Source organism: Gigantopelta aegis, chromosome 12, assembly GCF_016097555.1.
Source record: "Gigantopelta aegis isolate Gae_Host chromosome 12, Gae_host_genome, whole genome shotgun sequence".
In the NCBI taxonomy this organism is placed as follows: Eukaryota; Metazoa; Mollusca; class Gastropoda; order Neomphalida; family Peltospiridae; genus Gigantopelta; species Gigantopelta aegis.
This window is the reverse complement of record NC_054710.1, coordinates 20,467,061-20,488,128: the sequence shown is the minus strand read 5'-3', so window position 1 is coordinate 20,488,128 and position 21,068 is coordinate 20,467,061. Positions and strand designations below refer to the sequence as shown.

Here is a 21,068-nt window from a genome sequence, read left to right as displayed (position 1 = left end):
ACTTCCTTCTCCTTCTCCTTCTGTTCCTTCTCCTTCTCCTTCCTTCTCCTGCTGTTCCTTCTACTTTTGTTCCTTCTACTTCCTTCTCCTTCTCCTTCTGTTCCTTCTACTTCTGTTCCTTCTCCTTCTCCTTCCTTCTCCTTCTACTTCTGTTCCTTCTACTTCTGTTCCTTCTCCTTCTGTTCCTTCTCCTTCTCCTTCCTTCTCCTTCTGTTCCTTCTCCTTCTGTTCCTTCTACTTCTGTTCCTTCTCCTTCCGTCTCCTTCTCCTTCTGTTCCTTCTCCTTCTCCTTTCTTCTCCTTCTCCTTCCTTCTCCTTCTGTTCCTTCTCCTTCTCCTTCTCCTTCTGTTCCTTCTCCTTCTCCTTCCTTCTCCTTCTGTTCCTTCTACTTCTGTTCCTTCTCCTTCCTTCTCCTTCTCCTTCTGTTCCTTCTCCTTCTGTTCCTTCTCCTTCTCCTTCTCCTTCTGTTCCTTCTCCGTCTCCTTCCTTCTCCTGCTGTTCCTTCTACTTCTGTTCCTTCTACTTCCTTCTCCTTCTCCTTCTGTTCCTTCTACTTCTGTCCCTTCTCCTTCTCCTTCCTTCTCCTTCTCCTTCTGTTCCTTCTCCTTCTGTTCCTTCTCCTTCTCCTTCCTTCTCCTTCTGTTCCTTCTACTTCTGTTCCTTCTCCTTCCTTCTCCTTCTGTTCCTTCTCCTTCTCTTTTCTTCTCCTTCTCCTTCCTTCTCCTTCTGTTCCTTCTCCTTCTGTTCCTTCTCCTTCTCCTTCTCCTTCTGTTCCTTCTCCTTCTCCTTCCTTCTCCTTCTGTTCCTTCTACTTTTGTTCCTTCTACTTCCTTCTCCTTCTCCTTCTGTTCCTTCTACTTCTGTTCCTTCTCCTTCTCCTTCCTTCTCCTTCTACTTCTGTTCCTTCTACTTCTGTTCCTTCTCCTTCTGTTCCTTCTCCTTCTCCTTCCTTCTCCTTCTGTTCCTTCTCCTTCTGTTCCTTCTACTTCTGTTCCTTCTCCTTCCGTCTCCTTCTCCTTCTGTTCCTTCTCCTTCTCCTTTCTTCTCCTTCTCCTTCCTTCTCCTTCTGTTCCTTCTCCTTCTCCTTCTCCTTCTGTTCCTTCTCCTTCTCCTTCCTTCTCCTTCTGTTCCTTCTACTTCTGTTCCTTCTCCTTCCTTCTCCTTCTCCTTCTGTTCCTTCTCCTTCTGTTCCTTCTCCTTCTCCTTCTCCTTCTGTTCCTTCTCCGTCTCCTTCCTTCTCCTGCTGTTCCTTCTACTTCTGTTCCTTCTACTTCCTTCTCCTTCTCCTTCTGTTCCTTCTACTTCTGTCCCTTCTCCTTCTCCTTCCTTCTCCTTCTCCTTCTGTTCCTTCTCCTTCTGTTCCTTCTCCTTCTCCTTCCTTCTCCTTCTGTTCCTTCTACTTCTGTTCCTTCTCCTTCCTTCTCCTTCTCCTTCTGTTCCTTCTCCTTCTCTTTTCTTCTCCTTCTCATTCCTTCTCCTTCTGTTCCTTCTTCTCCTTCTGTTCCTTCTCCTTCCTTTTCCTTCTCCTTCTGTTCCTTCTCCTTCCTTCTCCTTCTACTTCTGTTCCTTCTATTTCTGTTCCTACTCCTTCTGTTCCTTCTCCTTCTCCTTCTCCTTCCTTCTCCTTCTGTTCCTTCTCCTTCTGTTCCTTCTCCTTCTCCTTCTCCTTCTGTTCCTTCTCCTTCTCCTTCCTTCTCCTTCTGTTCCTTCTACTTTTGTTCCTTCTACTTCCTTCTCCTTCTCCTTCTGTTCCTTCTACTTCTGTTCCTTCTCCTTCTCCTTCCTTCTCCTTCTACTTCTGTTCCTTCTACTTCTGTTCCTTCTCCTTCTGTTCCTTCTCCTTCTCCTTCCTTCTCCTTCTGTTCCTTCTCCTTCTGTTCCTTCTACTTCTGTTCCTTCTCCTTCCGTCTCCTTCTCCTTCTGTTCCTTCTCCTTCTCCTTTCTTCTCCTTCTCCTTCCTTCTCCTTCTGTTCCTTCTCCTTCTCCTTCTCCTTCTCTTCCTTCTCCTTCCTTCTCCTTCTACTTCTGTTCCTTCTATTTCTGTTCCTACTCCTTCTGTTCCTTCTCCTTCTCCTTCTCCTTCCTTCTCCTTCTGTTCCTTCTACTTCTGTTCCTTCTCCTTCCGTCTCCTTCTCCTTCTGTTCCTTCTCCTTCTCCTTTCTTCTCCTTCTCCTTCCTTCTCCTTCTGTTCCTTCTTCTCCTTCTGTTCCTTCTCCTTCTCCTTCCTTCTCCTTCTGTTCCTTCTACTTTTGTTCCTTCTACTTCCTTCTCCTTCTCCTTCTGTTCCTTCTACTTCTGTTCCTTCTCCTTCTCCTTCCTTTTCCTCTCTTCTCTTTTTCCTTCTGTTCCTTCTCCTTCTGTTCCTTCTCCTTCTCCTTCCTTCTCCTTCTGTTCCTTCTCCTTCTGTTCCTTCTACTTCTGTTCCTTCTCCTTCCGTCTCCTTCTCCTTCTGTTCCTTCTCCTTCTCCTTTCTTCTCCTTCTCCTTCCTTCTCCTTCTGTTCCTTCTCCTTCTCCTTCTCCTTCTGTTCCTTCTCCTTCTCCTTCCTTCTCCTTCTGTTCCTTCTACTTCTGTTCCTTCTTCTTCCTTCTCCTTCTACTTCTGTTCCTTCTCCTTCTGTTCCTTCTCCTTCTCCTTCTTCCTTCCTTCTGTTCCTTCTCCTTCCTTCTCCTTCCTTCCTTCTGTTCCTTCTACTTCTGTTCCTTCTACTTCCTTCTCCTTCTCCTTCTGTTCCTTCTACTTCTGTCCCTTCTCCTTCTCCTTCCTTCTCCTTCTCCTTCTGTTCCTTCTCCTTCTGTTCCTTCTCCTTCTCCTTCCTTCTCCTTCTGTTCCTTCTACTTCTGTTCCTTCTCCTTCCTTCTCCTTCTCCTTCTGTTCCTTCTCCTTCTCTTTTCTTCTCCTTCTCATTCCTTCTCCTTCTGTTCCTTCTTCTCCTTCTGTTCCTTCTCCTTCCTTTTCCTTCTCCTTCTGTTCCTTCTCCTTCCTTCTCCTTCTACTTCTGTTCCTTCTATTTCTGTTCCTACTCCTTCTGTTCCTTCTCCTTCTCCTTCTCCTTCCTTCTCCTTCTGTTCCTTCTACTTCTGTTCCTTCTCCTTCCGTCTCCTTCTCCTTCTGTTCCTTCTCCTTCTCCTTTCTTCTCCTTCTCCTTCCTTCTCCTTCTGTTCCTTCTTCTCCTTCTGTTCCTTCTCCTTCCTTTTCCTTCTCCTTCTGTTCCTTCTCCTTCTGTTCCTTCTACTTGGGTTCCTTCTCCTTCCTTCTCCTTCTTCTTCTGTTCCTTCTCCTTCTGTTCCTTCTACTTCTGTTCCGTCTCCTTCCTTCTCCTTCTCCTTCTGTTCCTTCTACTTCTGTTCCTTCTACTTCTGTTCCTTCTACTTCTGTTCCGTCTCCTTCCTTCTCCTTCTCCTTCTGTTCCTTCTCCTTCTGTTCCTTCTCCTTCTCCTTCTGTTCTTTCTACTTCTGTTCCTTCTCCTTCTCCTTACTTCTCCTTCTATTCCTTCTCCTTCCTTCTCCTTCTCCTGTTCCTTCTCCTTCTGTTCTTTCTCCTTCTTCGTTTCTCCTCTTTCTCCTCCTTCTTCTCCTCCTTTTTCTTCTTCTTTTCTCCTTCTGTTCCTTCTCCTTCTTCGTTTCTCCTCTTTCTCCTCCTTCTCCTCCTTTTTCTTCTTATTTTCTCCTTCTGTTCCTTCTTCTTTTTCTTCTTCTCCTCCTTCTGTTCCTTCTTCTTCTCGTTCTCCTTCTTTTTTCCTTTTCCTTCTTCTTTTTCCTCCCCTTTTTCATTTTCTTCTCCTCCTCCTCATTCTCAGCCGTCTTCTTTTTTCTCCTCATGTCAAAAAACAAAAAAATTCTTCTTCTTCTTCTTTCTCTCCTCCTCCACAGCCTTCTCATCCTCCACCTCCTGCTTCTTCTTCTTCTTCTTCTCCTCCATCTCCTTGTTTTCCTTCTTATCCCATTACATTGTATCCCTTCTTACTTTACTTTATTTACTCTTAGTCGTAATTCAGCGGCATAGAAGGTATATTTTAAACACAAAATATATAAATAAATAATGACAACATATTAAAATGTGTCAAAAAACAACAAAAAACAACAACAACAAAAAACAAACAAACAACGCGTATATCTATGGGTTTATATTAGCATTTGAAAACATACAGTGTATATACAAATAAAATATAAATCGCAAAAACATACATTTCAGCCATGGACATGAATATTCATACTTTTTTTTTTTTTAACAGAAAACACCGGGTTTTTGTTTTTTTTTAAAATAAAATAATTAATGTCGCTTCTGTATAAAGTAAAGGATCTTCTTTATCAACGATATCAAACTATATACTACATGGATGTTACCCCACCCCCACCCTCAAATAATTGTAGATCCGCCCCAGAGTACGTTTGTGTGGTCCATACCAGCTGAATGTATTATATTCACCTCTGTTTACTAAAATGTATTTAATAATATCGGCCCCTTCCTGTTTTTGCAACTAAACATCAATATGAAGTAGCTGTTGCCATTTTCAAATGCAATTACCAACGATAGGTTGGTATATATGTTTGTTTCGCGTTGTGGTAAAGTTTGTTTTGTTTAACGACACCACTGGAGCACATTGATTAATTAATCATCGGCTATTGAATGTCAAACATTTGGTAATTCTGACACGTAGTCATCTGAGAAAACCGCTACATTTTCCTAATGCAGCAAGGGATCTTTTATATGTACTATCCCACAGACAGGATAGCACATACCACAGCCTTTGATATACCAGTTGTGGTGCACTGGTTGGAACAAGAAAAAATCAATCAGCTGAATGGATCCACCGTTGTGGTTCGATCCTGCGATGCAAGCACCTCAAGCGAGCACTCAACCGACTGAGCTAAATCCCGCCCCTTCGCGTTATAGGTATGATAGTCTTATAACCGGCCTCGGTGGTGTCGTGGTTAGCCTAGCGAGTTAGCGGCGCTTTAGTTCTGTGATGTCAGATTCGGTCACAGCCAGTCAAAGACTTTGGTCAATATGGTTTGGTATCACTAGATTTTCTGATAACAAACGCACACTTCCATTATCTTCAACACACGTTTTCTTCAGACGAACTGGCATTTATAACCTCATCACCCCTGCGCGTGCTGTAACCTCACCGTGGTGCAGGGGTGTAACATTCTCTTTGAGAATGGCCAATACAGCACAAAATTGAAGTTTTGAGTAAAATTCAGTATCCGTAAAATTCTGTGATATTTGTGTTTTTGTACAGTTCTTTACACTGTTTTTGTTTAAGTCTTGAATTTTTATATTGATGTTGATCATCACTTTATTTATTTGCATTACCATAGTTTGACACCCAATAGCCGATGTATTTTTCGTGCTGGGGTGTCGTTAAACATTCATTCATTCATTCATTCATTCATTCATTATAACCTCATCATTTCCCGTTATATTTTTTCTTGCTTCTGTTTTTCACTTACTTATGCCCGTCGTTCGTTCTGTAGCATAGGCCGTTGACTACAGTTTCCCAGAGTTGTCTGTCTTGGGCTCTGGTTTCAAGCTGCCTCCAGGTGTATCCCGTCTTCTTGGTGTCCACCTGGAGGTGCCTTCGCCATGTGTTCTTTGGGCGGCCTCTTTTTCTTCTACCTTGTGGGTTCCATGTCAGAGCATTCCTGGCGATATTCGATGCTGGTTTTCGGAGCGTATGACCAATCTATCCCCATCGTCTCCTTCTAACCTCAACTCCGGCAGCCAGTTGGTGTGTTCTCTCTCACAAGTCGATGTTGCTGATGGTGTCTGGCCAACGGATCTGGAGGGTTCTTCCTGGACAGTTATTTCAGCAGCTGTGACTACAGGTTCAAACTGAAACGCCTTCAGTATATCGCCTGTAAACGAGCTGTATTTGCGGTCAACATCACCAGGGACCTGAATATATTTTTGTCTACCGTCCCGTCGGACCGGAAATTATTTTGCATGTTGCGAGTGATTGACGGTTCCAGTCTGTTGTTTGATGTTAGAATTTAATCTATATTTAGGGGCGGCGCAGACGGCACGGCCAGTACGGCCATAGCTGTACCATTTTTCAAAGAGGTACGCCATGGCTGTACCTCTTTTTTGTGGAATATGTTCCTTGTATCTGTGTAAATGTCCTTCGCAGCTGAATTTCAAAGAAGTGTCTGACAACCTCGAGCCGTACCACTTTTTAAAATATTGTGCCGCCCCTGATATTTCATACGACGTAGGATTTAATCTACATATTTCTTTTCACTATGTCCTAGTACAAATGCCCATTTGATGTACTCTTTTAAAATGCATGCATCTTATTTTCCAATTTTCCGGCGAGCATGCCACCGATTCCCCACACGATCTTGTTCCCTTTGGTAGCCCAGTTTGTTTGCCTTTATCATATTCAAAGGGGGGGGGGGGGGGGGGGGGGGGGGGGGGGGGGGGGGGGGGGGGGGGGGGGGGGGGTGTTACATGCCAAATGATTCCAAGTTTGTAAAGTAAAGGCGTATAAAATGGACACTAAGTTTAGTTAATTTACAAACCTGTAACTCATTTGGATAAAGTTACAATAGAGTGAAAGAAGAGTATGTGACGTTAAACCGGGAAATATCCTTAAAAATAGACTAGAACTCGAATCATTAAACCGTTACTTCTCAGACGAACGTGGGGTTTTAAAAATATTATCAATGCAATTTTTTATTATTATTTTTTTTTTGTATTTTTTTTTTTGTATTAGAAACACCAGGATGACCAGAAGCACTTCCGTTCTACGGAAATGGATAATCTAAAGAATAAAATATAAGTAAAGTTTGATTTCATTGATCATAAACGGCTCTAATAGGGTCTGTCAGTAGTAAGGAGGCCTGTCTGGGGTCATGACCTACTTTCCCGTGATCACGTGACCTTGAGACAATGGGCTTGGTGTAGACAATGGGGCTTGGTGTAGACAATGGGCTTGGTATAGACAATGAACTTTGTGTAGGAAACAATGGCCTTTGTCTAGTAGTGTGCAGGTGTCTGGCCTGGGTAGGAAACAATGGCCTTTGTGTAGGAGACAATGGGCTTGGTATAGACAATGGCCTTTGTGGAGGAAACAATGGCCTTTGTATAGGACGGTGCACGTGTGCCATCCTGGTAAGAAACAATGGCCATGGAGGAAACAAAGGCGTTGGTGTATACAATGGGTTTGGCATAGACAATAGGCTTGGTATGAACAATAGGATTGGTGTAAACAATGGGCTAGGTGCAGGTGTGCGATTACGGTAAGAAACAATGGTTATAGAAAAAAACAAAGGCCTTGGTGTAGACAATGGCGATGTTGGTATCTGTGGTGAACAGGTGCATGGACACCCCCTACTTTCAGAACAAAGGCCTTTGTATAGGGAGGTATAGGTGTATGGTCTCGGTAGGAAAACAATGGCCTTTGTGTAGGAAACAATGGTCTGGGTGCAGGTGTGCGATCATGGTGTATTCAATTCAATGTATTGCATATTACCAAACAAACTGGTGTCAGCAAACAAATAAAAGCAAAAGAAAAACATACAGCACCATTAACAACAACAATTAATAATAACACTATGTACAGGCCAGGTGTAAGTGACGTTGGATTTGGCTTCATTGTATAACGTCTATTGTGTTGTTTTTTTTGTATTCACAGTGGACATACACGTGGATGTTTTTTCACAGTGTTTTATTCTAGGCACCCAAAATAATAGCCGTTAAAATATGTCTCGTGGGGAAGGACTGTAACTGTTTGCTGACTGTTTGGTCTAAAGTGAGGCTTTCATGTCGCCAGACAAAATGCGTGTGTGATGATTTTCATTCATTTGTATTTCTTTAGCACATTGTCGAATGCCAAACCCATTGTATACACCAACGCCTTTGTTTCCTCCCTCCATGGCCATTGTTTCTTACCAGGATGGCACACGTGCACCGTCCTATACAAAGGCCATTGTTTCCTCCACAAAGGCCATTGTCTATACCAAGCCCATTGTCTCCTACACAAAGGCCATTGTTTCCTACCCAGGCCAGACACCTGCACACTACTAGACAAAGGCCATTGTTTCCTACACAAAGTTCATTGTCTATACCAAGCCCATTGTCTACACCAAGCCCCATTGTCTACACCAAGCCCATTGTCTCAAGGTCACGTGATCACGGGAAAGTAGGTCATGACCCCAGACAGGCCTCCTTACTACTTCTGTCCCTTTAACTAAACTTAGTGTCCATTTTTTACGGGTTAAAACTAGGGTCTGCGCCTTTAAAATTAATATTTAAACTGCGACTATAATGTGGTGGCTATGTGATGTTAGTTGCATGACGTCACATTTAAAATTAATATTTAAACTGCGACTATAATGTGGTGGCTATGTGATGTTAGTTGCATGACGTCACATTTAAAATTAATATTTAAACTGCGACTATAATGTGGTGGCTATGTAATGTTACTTGCATGACGTCACATTTAAAAAATAATAATTGTAAAACTAAAGTTTGTTTTCTTTAACGACACCACTAGACCACATTGATTTATTAATATCAAAAATTTTTGGTCATTTTGACACATAGTCTTAGAGAGGAAACCCGTTAAAAAAAATTCATTAGTAGCAAGGAATCATTTATATGCACCATCACATAGACAGGAAAGCACATACCACGGCCTTTGATTAGTTGTGGTGCACTGACAGGAAGGAGAAAAGACCCAATCAGTTGAACGGATCCACCGAGGTGGTTCGATCTTGCGACGCAAGCACCACAGGCGAGCGCTCAACCGGCTGAGCCAAATTCCGCCCCTGCAGAAACCAATGTCTCTGGGCTGTTTACTGTTTATTTTGTGTTCAGCTGACACAGGTAACACCAGACAATGATGTTCTGGGCTGTTTACTGTTATTTTGTGTTCAGCTGACACAGGTAATAACAGACAATGATGTTTCTGTGCTGTTTACTGTTATTTTGTGTTCAGCTGACACAGGTAACACCAGACAATGATGTTCTGGGCTGTTTACTGTTATTTTGTGTTCAGCTGACACAGATAACACCAGACAATGATGTCTCTGGGCTGTTTACTGTTATTTTGTGTTCAGCTGACACAGGTAATACCAGACAATGATGTTCTGGGCTGTTTACTGTTATTTTGTGTTCAGCTGACACAGGTAACACCAGACTGATGTTCTGGGCTGTTTACTGTTAATTTGTGTTCAGCTGACACAGGTAACACCAGACAATGATGTCTCTGGGCTGTTTACTGTTTATTTTGTGTTCAGCTGACACAGGTAATACCAGACAATGATGTCTCTGGGCTGTTTACTGTTTATTTTGTGTTCAGCTGACACAGGTAACACCAGACAATGATGTCTCTGGGCTGTTTACTGTTTATTTTGTGTTCAGCTGACACAGGTAACACCAGGCAATGATGTTTCTGGGCTGTTTACTGTTATTTTGTGTTCAGCTGACACAGGTAACACTAGCCCGAGTACTCTGACTGTAAGAGAGCTAGACGGACATTTGGACATAAACACGCTCCCGTTACAGTCAGAGACCAAGCTATGTATTTTTTTGGCAATTGCCGACAACCAAAAAGTTGTCAAAGATTTCCGCTCTAATACCACAACAATTCTATGTTTGACGAGGAAATCCGCTACATTTTATAATTAGTAGCAAGTGATCTAGCAAGCACATACCACGGCCTTTGATATACCAGTCGTGGTGCACTGGGTGAAGCGAGAAATAGCGCAATGGACCCACCGATGGGGATCGATCACAGACCGACAACGCATCCATTGAGCGCTTTACCACTGGGCTGTGGACAATCACCAAAGCGACAGAGAGTGGTACACACACACACACACACACACACACACACACAAACAATATTACATTCACATTTTCTCAAGGTCAAAAAAGTATTTCATCTACGAGTCGTATGCAAAGGCCGTGGTATGTGCTATCCTGTCTGTGGGATAGTGCATAGGCCTATAAACATCACCTGCTACTAATGATAAAATGTAGCGGGTTTCCTCTCTAACACTATGATAAAAATTACCAAATATTTGACATCCAATAGCCGATGATTAATGAATTAATGTGCTCTAGTGGTGTCGTTACACAAAACAAACTTTTTGTGTGATTGTCGGGCACTAGTCGTTTTGAGACGGCCCCTGGGAGACGGAATGGCTGAGTGGGCGATTATGTGACGCAACGTCACGATATAGGTCGGCGAACTTAGAATTCTGCTGTCCGGAGTTTGCCGAAGCTTAGCTGAATGTGGGTGCTGTCGGGTTTCTTTCTGTAGTGTGTGTATTAGTGATTAATATCTGATTTTTTTTTAATCAAGTAACTCGAAAATGGTCGATGTAAATGTTTTCGACGTCAAACATAGGATTGTTGTGGTATTAGAGCGGAAATCTTTGACACCTTTTTGGTTGTCGGCAATTGCCAAAAAAAATACATAGCTTGGTCTCTGGCTGTAATGAGAGTGTATTTATGTCCAAATGTCCGTCTAGCTCTCTTACAGTCAGAGTACTCGGGCTACGGTAACACCAGACAATGATGTTTCTGGGCTGTTTACTGTTTATTTTGTGTTCAGCTGACACAGGTAACACCAGACAATGATGTTTCTGTGCTGTTTTTCTGTTTATTTTGTGTTCAGCTGACACAGTTAACACCAGACAATGATGTATCTATGCTGTTTACTGTTTATTTTGTGTTCAGCTGACACAGGTAACACCAGGCAATGATGTTTCTCTTGGCGTCACCGCTCAGTGCAGAATTCATCACCATCTGACCCACCACTAACGTCACGTACTTCGGGTTTAAACCAACAACGATGCCGACGTCAGCACCGGTTACGATTACGTCACCGATATGGACGTTCTTCGTGACGTCACTGTTATTACCTTTAGCTTGCCAACAAGAGTTATCTGACACAGTGTTCACGTCAAGCCACTCTTTTAATGAAGATGGGCTGAAATAATAAGATAAATATAGGGTATTACGAGCTTACATTCCGTGTCATGTTTATGTCCTAAGATAAATAATTTTCAACTGTCACGAGCTTTAGCGAGTGACATTGAAATTCATTTCACGAGGGACATAAACATCATACGAAATGGTAACGAGTTTAATATCATATTTATCACCCATAATCGATTTTAACTTATATCACTGATCTTGTTTAGCTGCGTTCCGGTAAGGATGTAGTACCCAATGATGTCATCGTTTGACGTCGAAGTGTTACTTCTCACATGATGTTCTAGTGACACTTTGATATGAACCAAAGGTCTCACTACACAGATATCATCTGCCATTGAAACCCATGTTAAATTGCCCAACTTCAAATGAAGATTGCCAATAGAACAGGTTCTCGTTGGCACTAACAACATACATCATTGCGAACATATATTATATAAGCATTTATTTTCACTCCAAAATTGAGAACATTTCCGTCTCAGTTGTTTGCTATATGACCGCATCTGGCTGTAATACCGGTCCGAACAGGTGGTTCATTAACCGATTCACTCCGGCTGTCTCTTACGCTATACACTCATGTCCCAAAAGGTCGATGCACAATATTACAAAATAACATGTGCAAAATACAGCCAGAAGGCTTACCATTACACATACATATTGTTTTAATTCTTCACCATTTCCTAGAAGTGAATATGTGAACCATAACTTGTGTCACAATTAGGAACTATAGCGGACCGTGATCAATGAACTCTCACCCGGAAGTGATCTGTGTAGTGAGACCAAACTACGTTTAATCATATGGGTAATAATTATAGGATATTAAACGAGATTACGTCCCGTGCCATGTTTATGTCCCTAGTTAAATAATTTTAAATTGTCACGAACTTTAGCGAGTGACATCGAAAATGATTTCACGAGGGACATAAACATGATACAAACTGGTAGCGAGTTTAATATCATATTTATCACCCATAATCGATTTTAACTTATATCTGTGATCTTGTTTAGCTGACGTTCCGGTAATGATGTCATCGTTTGACATCGAAGTGTGACGTCTCATTTGACGTTCTAGTGGGATGTAACACTTTGAAAACTACGTTTAATCATATGGGTAATAATTATAGAATATTAAACTAGCTTCGATTTGTTATCATGTTTATGTATCAAGTGAAATAATGTCAGTTGTTACGAGCTTAAAGCGAGTAACAATGAAAATTATTTCACGAGGGATATAAACATGATACGAAATGGTAGCGAGTTTAATATCCTATTTATTATCCATAATAAATTTTAATTTATATCACTCAACTTGTTTGGTTGACGTTCATGTAAGGTTGTAGTGCGCCAATCGATGACGTCATCGTGTAGTGTCTAACTTGGCGTTCTAGTAAGATGTATCATTGTGATATGTACCAAGATATTTTTAACTATATGGGTTATAAATAGAGGATACTCCCCGAGTGTCTTGTGACATCATAATTTATCAGCACGAGTTGATTAAAGTATGAAATCAGAGGAAAGCCTCGGATTTCATACTTTTATCAACTCGTGCTGATAAATTATGATGTCACAAGACACGGGGGGGGGGGGGGGGGGGGGGGGGGTATTCTTTTTATCATCCATTATCATTCTTTTCAATTGCGACAGTTGTAAACAATGTCAGTAATATGGGTTGAATGTCAGCGGTAGACTCGTTAACTAGCAGAACGGCAGTGGCGTGACGTCACTAATGGTAGGTTTAGCGCCGAAACAAACACAGTGACATTGTCTTGTCATTAAAATTTGACCAATCAAGATTATAAGAAGTGATATCTCCTGCGGAGATACCGCAAATTATAGTGCTAGCGATATCGCCTACAAAAGCCTTTAATGGATGATAAAAGTGTTTATGAACAGCCATCTGCATCCTTGAATGCATGACGGAAATGTTAAATACCTCGCCCTTGCAGCAAACGAAATATTTAGTCAAACAGGCGCGTGTGTAGGAAATTGTGTAGAGGAAGTCTAGACTGGCTAGTGGTGTTTTTAGGGGAGGGGTCGGGTCATGCGTCCCCGGAAATACATTGAAAAAACAACAACAAACATAATATAGCACGTGGGGAAAGGGACTGTTCTGATTGGAATATTACATATAGTCCGTCAGTTTGGTTTGACGTAAAAGTAAAAATAAAAGTGTTTTAGAAATAACAAAACTATACTATTTGTTTGTGTAGTTTAGAAAACAAGCCGCTCAGAAATAAATAACTTGTAGTAAATTTCATAATATGACAAAATGCGTTCCCCGTGGGACGCACTATAAACATGTTTCTATTTTCTACATGTAACTACTACAACTGTGTTATTCTCACACACAATTCATTAAAACTGTAGGTGTGTTTGTATGTTTAAATGAAATTATGATAGGCGAGATTGCAGCTTTGAAAAAAAAATCAAAAGTTTCCATGCAAGAAAACCAAAACAATAAGGGTGGGTGACAGCTCGCTAGATTCATCTCCCATATTTAACACATGGTCAGTTATAACAAAACACAATTTCATCAACTTAATTTTTACCTGTATCATTCTTTATTTTTAAAGCACAGGTGGGGACATTTATGATGCTAGGGCCTGACATGCATAAATCTCAGCTGAAGATTCACAAACAACTGTGTTCATCGACCATTCTTGCTGTTACCGGAACGCGCCGGAACTGAAAAGCTGTTAGGGGACGTAACTCTGCCTAATTTTTCTCGCTAATTTCTAATAGAGGCTATAAGTACGTCCAATCCACCTATAAACAATTTTTATGTAGTTAATTTTAGTTTGGTTTGACATAAGAAGAAAAGTAAAAGTGTTTTTGGAAATAACAAAACAAAAACAAAATTACCATTTTTGTGTACAATTTAGAAAAAAAATGGGCTCAAAAATAAATAATTTGTAGTAAATTCCATAGTATGAAAAAAGACCTTCCCCGTGGGAAGGACTATAGGATTATACATTTTAAGCTGACGTTCTATTCAAGCTGGCATCTATTGTTTCTTACGACCGTGTCAAATCGTCCTTTACATTCTGTCTTGTACAGAGATGTCATTTTGAATGTGGTAACGTATGAAATAGGCCTTGTCGCCAGTACAAGTGATTCTAGGACAGCGAATACGGTATTCTAATACAACAAAGGATTCTAACTACAAACATTGAATTCTAGAAGTATACAAATATGAGATTTTAAAAGTATAAAGGATTCTAGAAGTAACACAAATGGTTTTAAAAGTACAAGTATATACATATTAAGTTTAAGATTCCAGAAGTAGAACAGATTCTAAAAAAAGAAGAGGATTTTAGAAGTACGAAATATTCTAGAAGTACAAACAAAAGTTCATAGACGTCCAAACATGGGATTTAAATCGTAAACACGAGTCTAGGAGTACAAATATGGGATTCTAGAATTACAAAGTAAAGGATTTACAAATAAAGGATTTTAGAAGTACACACAGGGTATTGCAGAGGTACAAAAATTGTATTCCATCAATACAAATATAGGATTCTGCAAGTACAAGCATGGTATTCCAGAAGTACAAATTATTCTAGAAGTACATACAAAGGGTTTTAGAAGTAAAACATGGGATTCTAGAATTATAATCAAAGGATTATGGAAGTACAGACAAAAGATTCTACAAGTACAAACAAAGAATTCTAGAAGCACGCATACGAATTGTTTTAAGTACACAGACTCTAGAGATACAAAGAATTCTTGAAACACAGAGAATTCTAGAAATACAAACAATTTATTGTAGACGCACAGACTAGCTTTTAGAAGTACAGAGAATTATACAGAAACAAACATATGATTCTAGAAGCACACACATGTAATTTTAATAATAGAGAATTCTAGAGATACAAAGGATTCTAGAAGTACTGTCACGGGGATTCTATAATTCCCGTAACTGAATAAAACACGATTATCAAAATATCTCTCCTAACTGTATATCTATTAGATCTCTCTGTAACAGGTGGTTAAACCCTAGTATGGCTCGTCTCTAGGTATGTTCAGAGATACGATCTTATATAAAGTATATATTATTATAGCACGTTTAGCTCACTAGAAACACAACAAAACACAATACACTTTGGAATCTGTATTAACCTACGCTGACAAACGTACAGCCGTAGTAGTTAATTAATAACAGCAATAATAACAACCCAGAACTGATCACTTAATTAGTTAATCTCTAGGTGTCTAGTTACACAATATGCGAATCACTTCACCGTTACACCACACCCACACGTGTGATAATTGAGAAACGCTTCCAGGAGAAGTTAATTAATAAAGGAATTACAACACCATTCCTAACTGGTTAATTTTTAATTAACCCTTACTACTCGTTCAGTAACGTGTGATAATTTAGGAACGCTTCCAGGGAAACTTAATTAATAAAGGAATTACAGCTCTATTCCTAACGGGTTAATTTTTAATTACCCCTAACTACTCATTCAGTAACCTTGTAACACAGAATTAATACTGGTACCGATCACAATAAAGACAATAACCTACAGTGTACCTAGGTCCGCTAGGATGACTGGCTAAGCTTTATATTACCAAATACTCGTATAATGTTAGAACAAAAAGTCTACGATTTACTTCGTCAGATGACCGAAGACACTGTCTAAAGAATATTGGTATAATACAGTATCAAAATATTTAAAGTCACATCAATCACATCAAGGTTATACACAGAGCAGAAATAATATATTTACCAGTCCAAACGGACAACGTTCCCCCTGGACGCCTTCCAAATGTTTCTCCTCGATATCTCTAAAACACTAGCTATTTATTATAAATCAGGATTTTGCCTGGGGGTACAAGGCGGTACCTCACGTATCATCTCATATTCTACCTCTACTAGAGTCGGTATATTTCTCTCTGATCGTCAGTCTGGCTGTCGCCAACCGCGAGCAATCTCCTGGCCATAAACAGCACTACCGGAGATATTACGTAACTACTAGCCACATGGCCTCCGCACCTGGCTGGGTGTGTATTAGGCGTACCGATCGAAGACCGTCGCGCAGAAGTATTACGTAACAAGTTGCCCATCTGGGCTTAAGTGCAATGAACTGCACACGGCCCTCTAACACAATTAAAATCGCCACAGGCGAAACAAATTTAAGCGCATGTTCCGTCACAAGTACACACGAGATTTTAGAAGCTCAGAGGATTCTAAATATTCATATGATTCTGGAAGTACAGAGGAATTTAGAAATACAGAGGATTCTAGATATACAAACAATTTTGAAGTACAGAGGATTCTAGATAAACAAAGGACTTTAGAAGTACAGAGGATTCTAGATATACAAAGGATTTTGAAGTACAGAGGATTCTAGATATACAAAGGATTTTAGAAGTACGAACATGTCTTTCACTACACCAACGTCCGTCAAGACTTTGTGCACGAACTGTTCACTCTTCATGAACAATGTTGACCCGAGATACGTTCTGGCTCTTTGGGCAATAATATGACCGTTACGTTCATGATGCGCGTTGCTTCCGGTCTGAAACATAAAATATAATTATATAGGGATATGCTAGGCTCAGACTACCAACTGTCACGACGGAGTTAGCCAACTCTCCGATCTCTCGACTTCTACGACTGTCCGATGACTAGTCTGAGCGATCGTACAGCTCGATTCGCGTCGTATACAACTCTTACGACCGATTAGTTAAATTAATATCAGTGCAACCGTCGAAAGTTAGGAATGGGATAAATTACAACGCAACCGTCTAGTTGACCAACTTCGTCGTGACAGTTGATAGTATTGTCCTAGCATACAGCGATCGACAATCGGACACGATCGTGAGTCGAACAACTTTGAAGCCATGACTGGTATATCAAAGGCTGTGGTATGCGCTATCCTATCTGTGGGATGGTGCTTATAAAAGATCCCTTTCTACTAAACGAAAAATGCAGCGGGTTTCCTCTCTAAGACTATATGTCAAAATTACAATATGTTTGCCACTCATTAGCCGATTATTAATAAATCAATGTGCGTCTGTGGTGTCGGTAAACAAAAACAAAACTTCTCTTTTTTTCTTTTTCTTTTTTTACATTTATCACGAGAAGGAAGCCACCACAGCAGGCGTTTGGAATACGAGATAAGATACACTTTGTTTACATTTATCACGAGAAGGAAGCCACCACAGCAGGCGTTTGGAATACGACATACGATACACTTTGTTTACATTTATCACGAGAAGGAAGCCACCGCAGCAGGCGTTTGGAATACGAGATAAGATACACTTTTAAAGTTTTGTCTCTCTTTCACCGATCATAATCAGGAAATTAGTTCATTGTCCTAAAAGGAACATATGTAACAACACTAAATAGATATTCTGGATGAACAGGGGTTTTGTTACAAAGATATTTGTATCTAACTATATATTGAGCTCATTTGTTTTTGATTTAAATTTAAGACACGTTATTGATCTTAACTATTACATTGAGTCTGTCCATTCAAATTTAAGACACGTTATTGATCTTAACTATTTTATTGAGTCTTTCCATTCTACTTTAAGACACGTTATTGATCTTAACTATTTTATTGAGTCTGTCCATTCTAATTTATCTTTTGATTATAACGCCAGTGTCTGATCAGGTAAACTCCTAACAAACACCACCAAACCAACGAAATGGAGCACCTTTGTCTACAGCGGCTATTTCTCGTTCTAGCCAGTGCAAATAGCCGTACGAGACAGGGGCAGGGGGGCAACTGCCCTCCTCCCCTCCTCTCTCTAGTGCTGGAGCAGAACATCAAATTCGGGCAAACATGATACAAATATTCGGGAAAACATGATACAAATATTCGGGGAAAATATGCTAACCTGAGACCTTTTTACCATATATTTCCATCATATTACTCTCAAAATTAGTATCCCATGTAAAAATGCATTGTGATTCGTTTGTAACCCTATATAGCTGTTTGGTAGTACTGCTAATATGAAAAGATTTTGTTATTCAGATTCGGGCATTTTCGTTTAATTCGAGCATAAGCCAGCCTGCCCATCGTACAAAAATGGAAGCCCGTACGGCTATGCCAGTGCACCACGACTGGTATATCAAAGGCCGTGGTATGTGCTATCCTGTGTGTGGGATAGAGCATATGAAAGATCCCTTGCTACTAATTAATTGAAAAATGTAGCGGGTTTCCTCTCTAAGATTACATGTCACAGTTACCAAATGTTTGGCATTCAACAGCCGATGATTTATAAATCAATGTGCTCAAGTGGTGTCATTAAAGAAAACAAAATTAAACTTTAACTTTGTGTACAATGCAGTTGAGAACATTATCTACTTAAATACTTAGGTGTGTACTTGTATGTCCTAAATTGTATTAATAATGTGGCCATTTGTACTCTTAATGTGAACAGGATATGTCCAATACACTGTCCCACTTAAAGGCGCAGATCCTAGTTTCAGCCTGTGAAAATGGACACTAAGTTTAATTAATCTAGAAACCTTAAAACATTTGGATACGGTTATAACAGAGAAAAGCTGAAGTTTGTGATGTTTAAACCTGCAAATATCGTCTAAAAATATGTAACCGGGTGTTACACATACTATTTTAAAACACTGTTCACATAGTTTTATTCTGTCAGGTTATACTTGTGCAGGCTTTCTTTGTTTTACTACTTTCTCTGGTTTTCTGGGCTTGGGGTTGTGCTCACTGACAACTCAGTTCTTGCAAGCCCAGTGTCATTGTTTCTGTGTTCTCCTGGTCAGAAGCTTTATGACATTCAAGGAGAACAGACCACTTTTATGAGAAAACAAGCTTTTGTTCACAGCAACTGCACAACTAACATTGACAGAGAATTTTAAAGGTGCCACAATCATGTAGGTGACAACCAGCATTATGCTTCTGTAAAGACCCGACCCACAGTCGGGTCTTTGTTTGTTCGTGTTTTCCCTTCATACAACACATGGGTAACAAATAGACTGGAGCCTGCCTCAATAACCTGTACTTCAAACATTCATTTTGGGTCATTACAAAAACGTGCATGACCATAGCCACTTCAGGTGTACGAAAATTAATATTCTAATAATAAATTGTAAGAACTCCTAATTTAAATGATTAAAAACGGCTTTAATAGTGAAAAACACGTCATTGTGTTTAAAAACCTGGGGTCTGTTCCTTTAAAAGCGAATGGTCAATGTTAAAGTTTGTTTTGTTTAACGACACCACTAGAGCACATTGATTAATTAATCATCGGTTATTGAATGTCAAACATTTGGTAATTCTGACACATAGTCATCAGAGGAAACCCGTTACATTTTTCATAATGCAGCAAGTGATCTTTTATATGCACTTTCCCACAGACAAGAAAGCACATACCACGGTATTTGACCAGTTGTGATGCACTGGATGGAACAAGAAAAACCCAAATCAGTTAAATGAATCCACCAAGGTGGTTCGATCCTGCGACGCAAGCATTTTAAGCGAGCACTCATCCGACTGAGCGAAATCCGGCCCCTAAAAGCGAATGTGTGGGAATCTCACTAGAAGTTTGAAAATGTTACACATGTATTGTACGCCATATTGCTGTTACACGTGCATTGTACGCCATATTGCTGTTACACGTGCATTGTACGCCATATTGCTGTTACACGTGCATTGTACGCCATATTGCTGTTATACTTGCATTGTACGCCATATTGCTGTTACACGTGCATTGTACGCCATATTGCTGTTACACGTGCATTGTACGCCATATTGCTGTTACACGTGCATTGTACGCCATATTGCTGTTACACTTGCATTGTACGCCATATTGCTGTTACACGTGCATTGTACGCCATATTGCTGTTACACGTGCATTGTACGCCATATTGCTGTTAGACATGCATTGTACGCCATATTGCTGTTAACCATGCATTGTACGCCATATTGCTGTTACACATGTATTGTACGCCATATTGCTGTTACACGTGCATTGTACGCCATATTGCTGTTACACGTGCATTGTACGCCATATTGCTGTTACACGTGTATTGTACGCCATATTGCTGTTACACGTGTATTGTACGCCATATTGCTGTTACACGTGCATTGTACGCCATATTGCTGTTACACGTGCATTGTACGCCATATTGCTGTTACACGTGCATTGTACGCCATATTGCTGTTACACGTGCATTGTACGCCATATTGCTGTTACACGTGCATTGTACGCCATATTGCTGTTACACGTGCATTGTACGCCATATTGCTGTTACACGTGCATTGTACGCCATATTGCTGTTAGACATGCATTGTACGCCATATTGCTGTTAACCATGCATTGTACGCCATATTGCTGTTACACGTGTATTGTACGCCATATTGCTGTTACACGTGTATTGTACGCCATATTGCTGTTAGACATGTATTGTACGCCATATTGCTGTTATACATGTATTGTACGCCATATTGTTGTTACACGTGCATTGTACGCCATATTGCTGTTACACGTGCATTGTACGCCATATTGCTGTTACACGTGTATTGTACGCCATATTGCTGTTACACGTGTATTGTACGCCATATTGCTGTTACACGTGTATTGTACGCCATATTGCTGTTACACGTGTATTGTACGCCATATTGCTGTTACACGTGTATTGTACGCCATATTGCTGTTACACGTGTATTGTACGCCATATTGCTGTTACACGTGTATTGTACGCCATATTGCTGTTACACGTGTATTGTACGCCATATTGCTGTTACAGGTGTATTGTACGCCATATTGCTGTTAGACATGTATTGTACGCCATATTGCTGTTAATAAAGTGCTTATTTAAAACAAAATATGTTAAAGGTTTAACGACACCACTAGAGCACACTGATTTATTAATTGGAAGGAAGGAAATCTTTTATTTAACGACGCACTCAACATATTTTATTTACGGTTATATGGCGTCAGACATATGGTTAAGGACTACACAAATATTGAGAGAGGAAACCCACTGTCGCCACTTCATAGGCTACTCTTTTCGATTAGGAGCAAGGGATCTTTTGTATGCACCATCCCACAGACAGGGTAGCACATAATACGGTCTTAGATATACCAGTCGTGGTGCACTAGCTGGAACGAGAAATAGCCCAATGGGC

The 21,068-nt window shown here is 40.3% G+C and overlaps 2 protein-coding genes across 2 annotated transcripts; both read right to left on the bottom strand.

The window, feature by feature from the left end:
- Positions 1-252: 252 nt before the first annotated feature.
- LOC121385881 (golgin subfamily A member 6-like protein 22) lies at positions 253-3,921 on the bottom strand (the record flags this gene model as incomplete). Its single annotated transcript, XM_041516672.1, is given in 9 exon segments — positions 253-357; positions 390-584; positions 703-793; positions 987-1,111; positions 1,442-1,560; positions 2,881-3,001; positions 3,235-3,337; positions 3,587-3,756; positions 3,871-3,921. Coding segments are annotated over 9 exon segments (1,080 nt in total), but the record flags the coding sequence as incomplete, so codon positions are not given.
- Positions 3,922-10,539: 6,618 nt separating this feature from the next.
- Positions 10,540-16,470, bottom strand: LOC121386262. The gene is made up of 2 exons (XM_041517105.1): positions 16,336-16,470; positions 10,540-10,945 (listed from the first exon to the last, which is right to left on the bottom strand). The coding sequence occupies exons 1-2, from the start codon at positions 16,392-16,394 to the stop codon at positions 10,678-10,680; spliced, it is 327 nt and encodes a 108-aa protein (XP_041373039.1). The 5' UTR covers positions 16,395-16,470; the 3' UTR covers positions 10,540-10,677.
- Between the last annotated feature and the right edge of the window lie 4,598 nt (positions 16,471-21,068).

Bases quoted from the DNA above. Each gene is read 5' to 3' on its own strand.
- LOC121386262 (XM_041517105.1), bottom strand. From the start codon at position 16,394: ATGAAGAGTGAACAGTTCGTGCACAAAGTCTTGACGGACGTTGGTGTA. The intron at 10,946-16,335 runs GTTCGTACTTCT...TTATTATTTCAG, and splicing joins GTTGGTGTAGTGAAAGACAT to CCCATCTTCATTAAAAGAGT.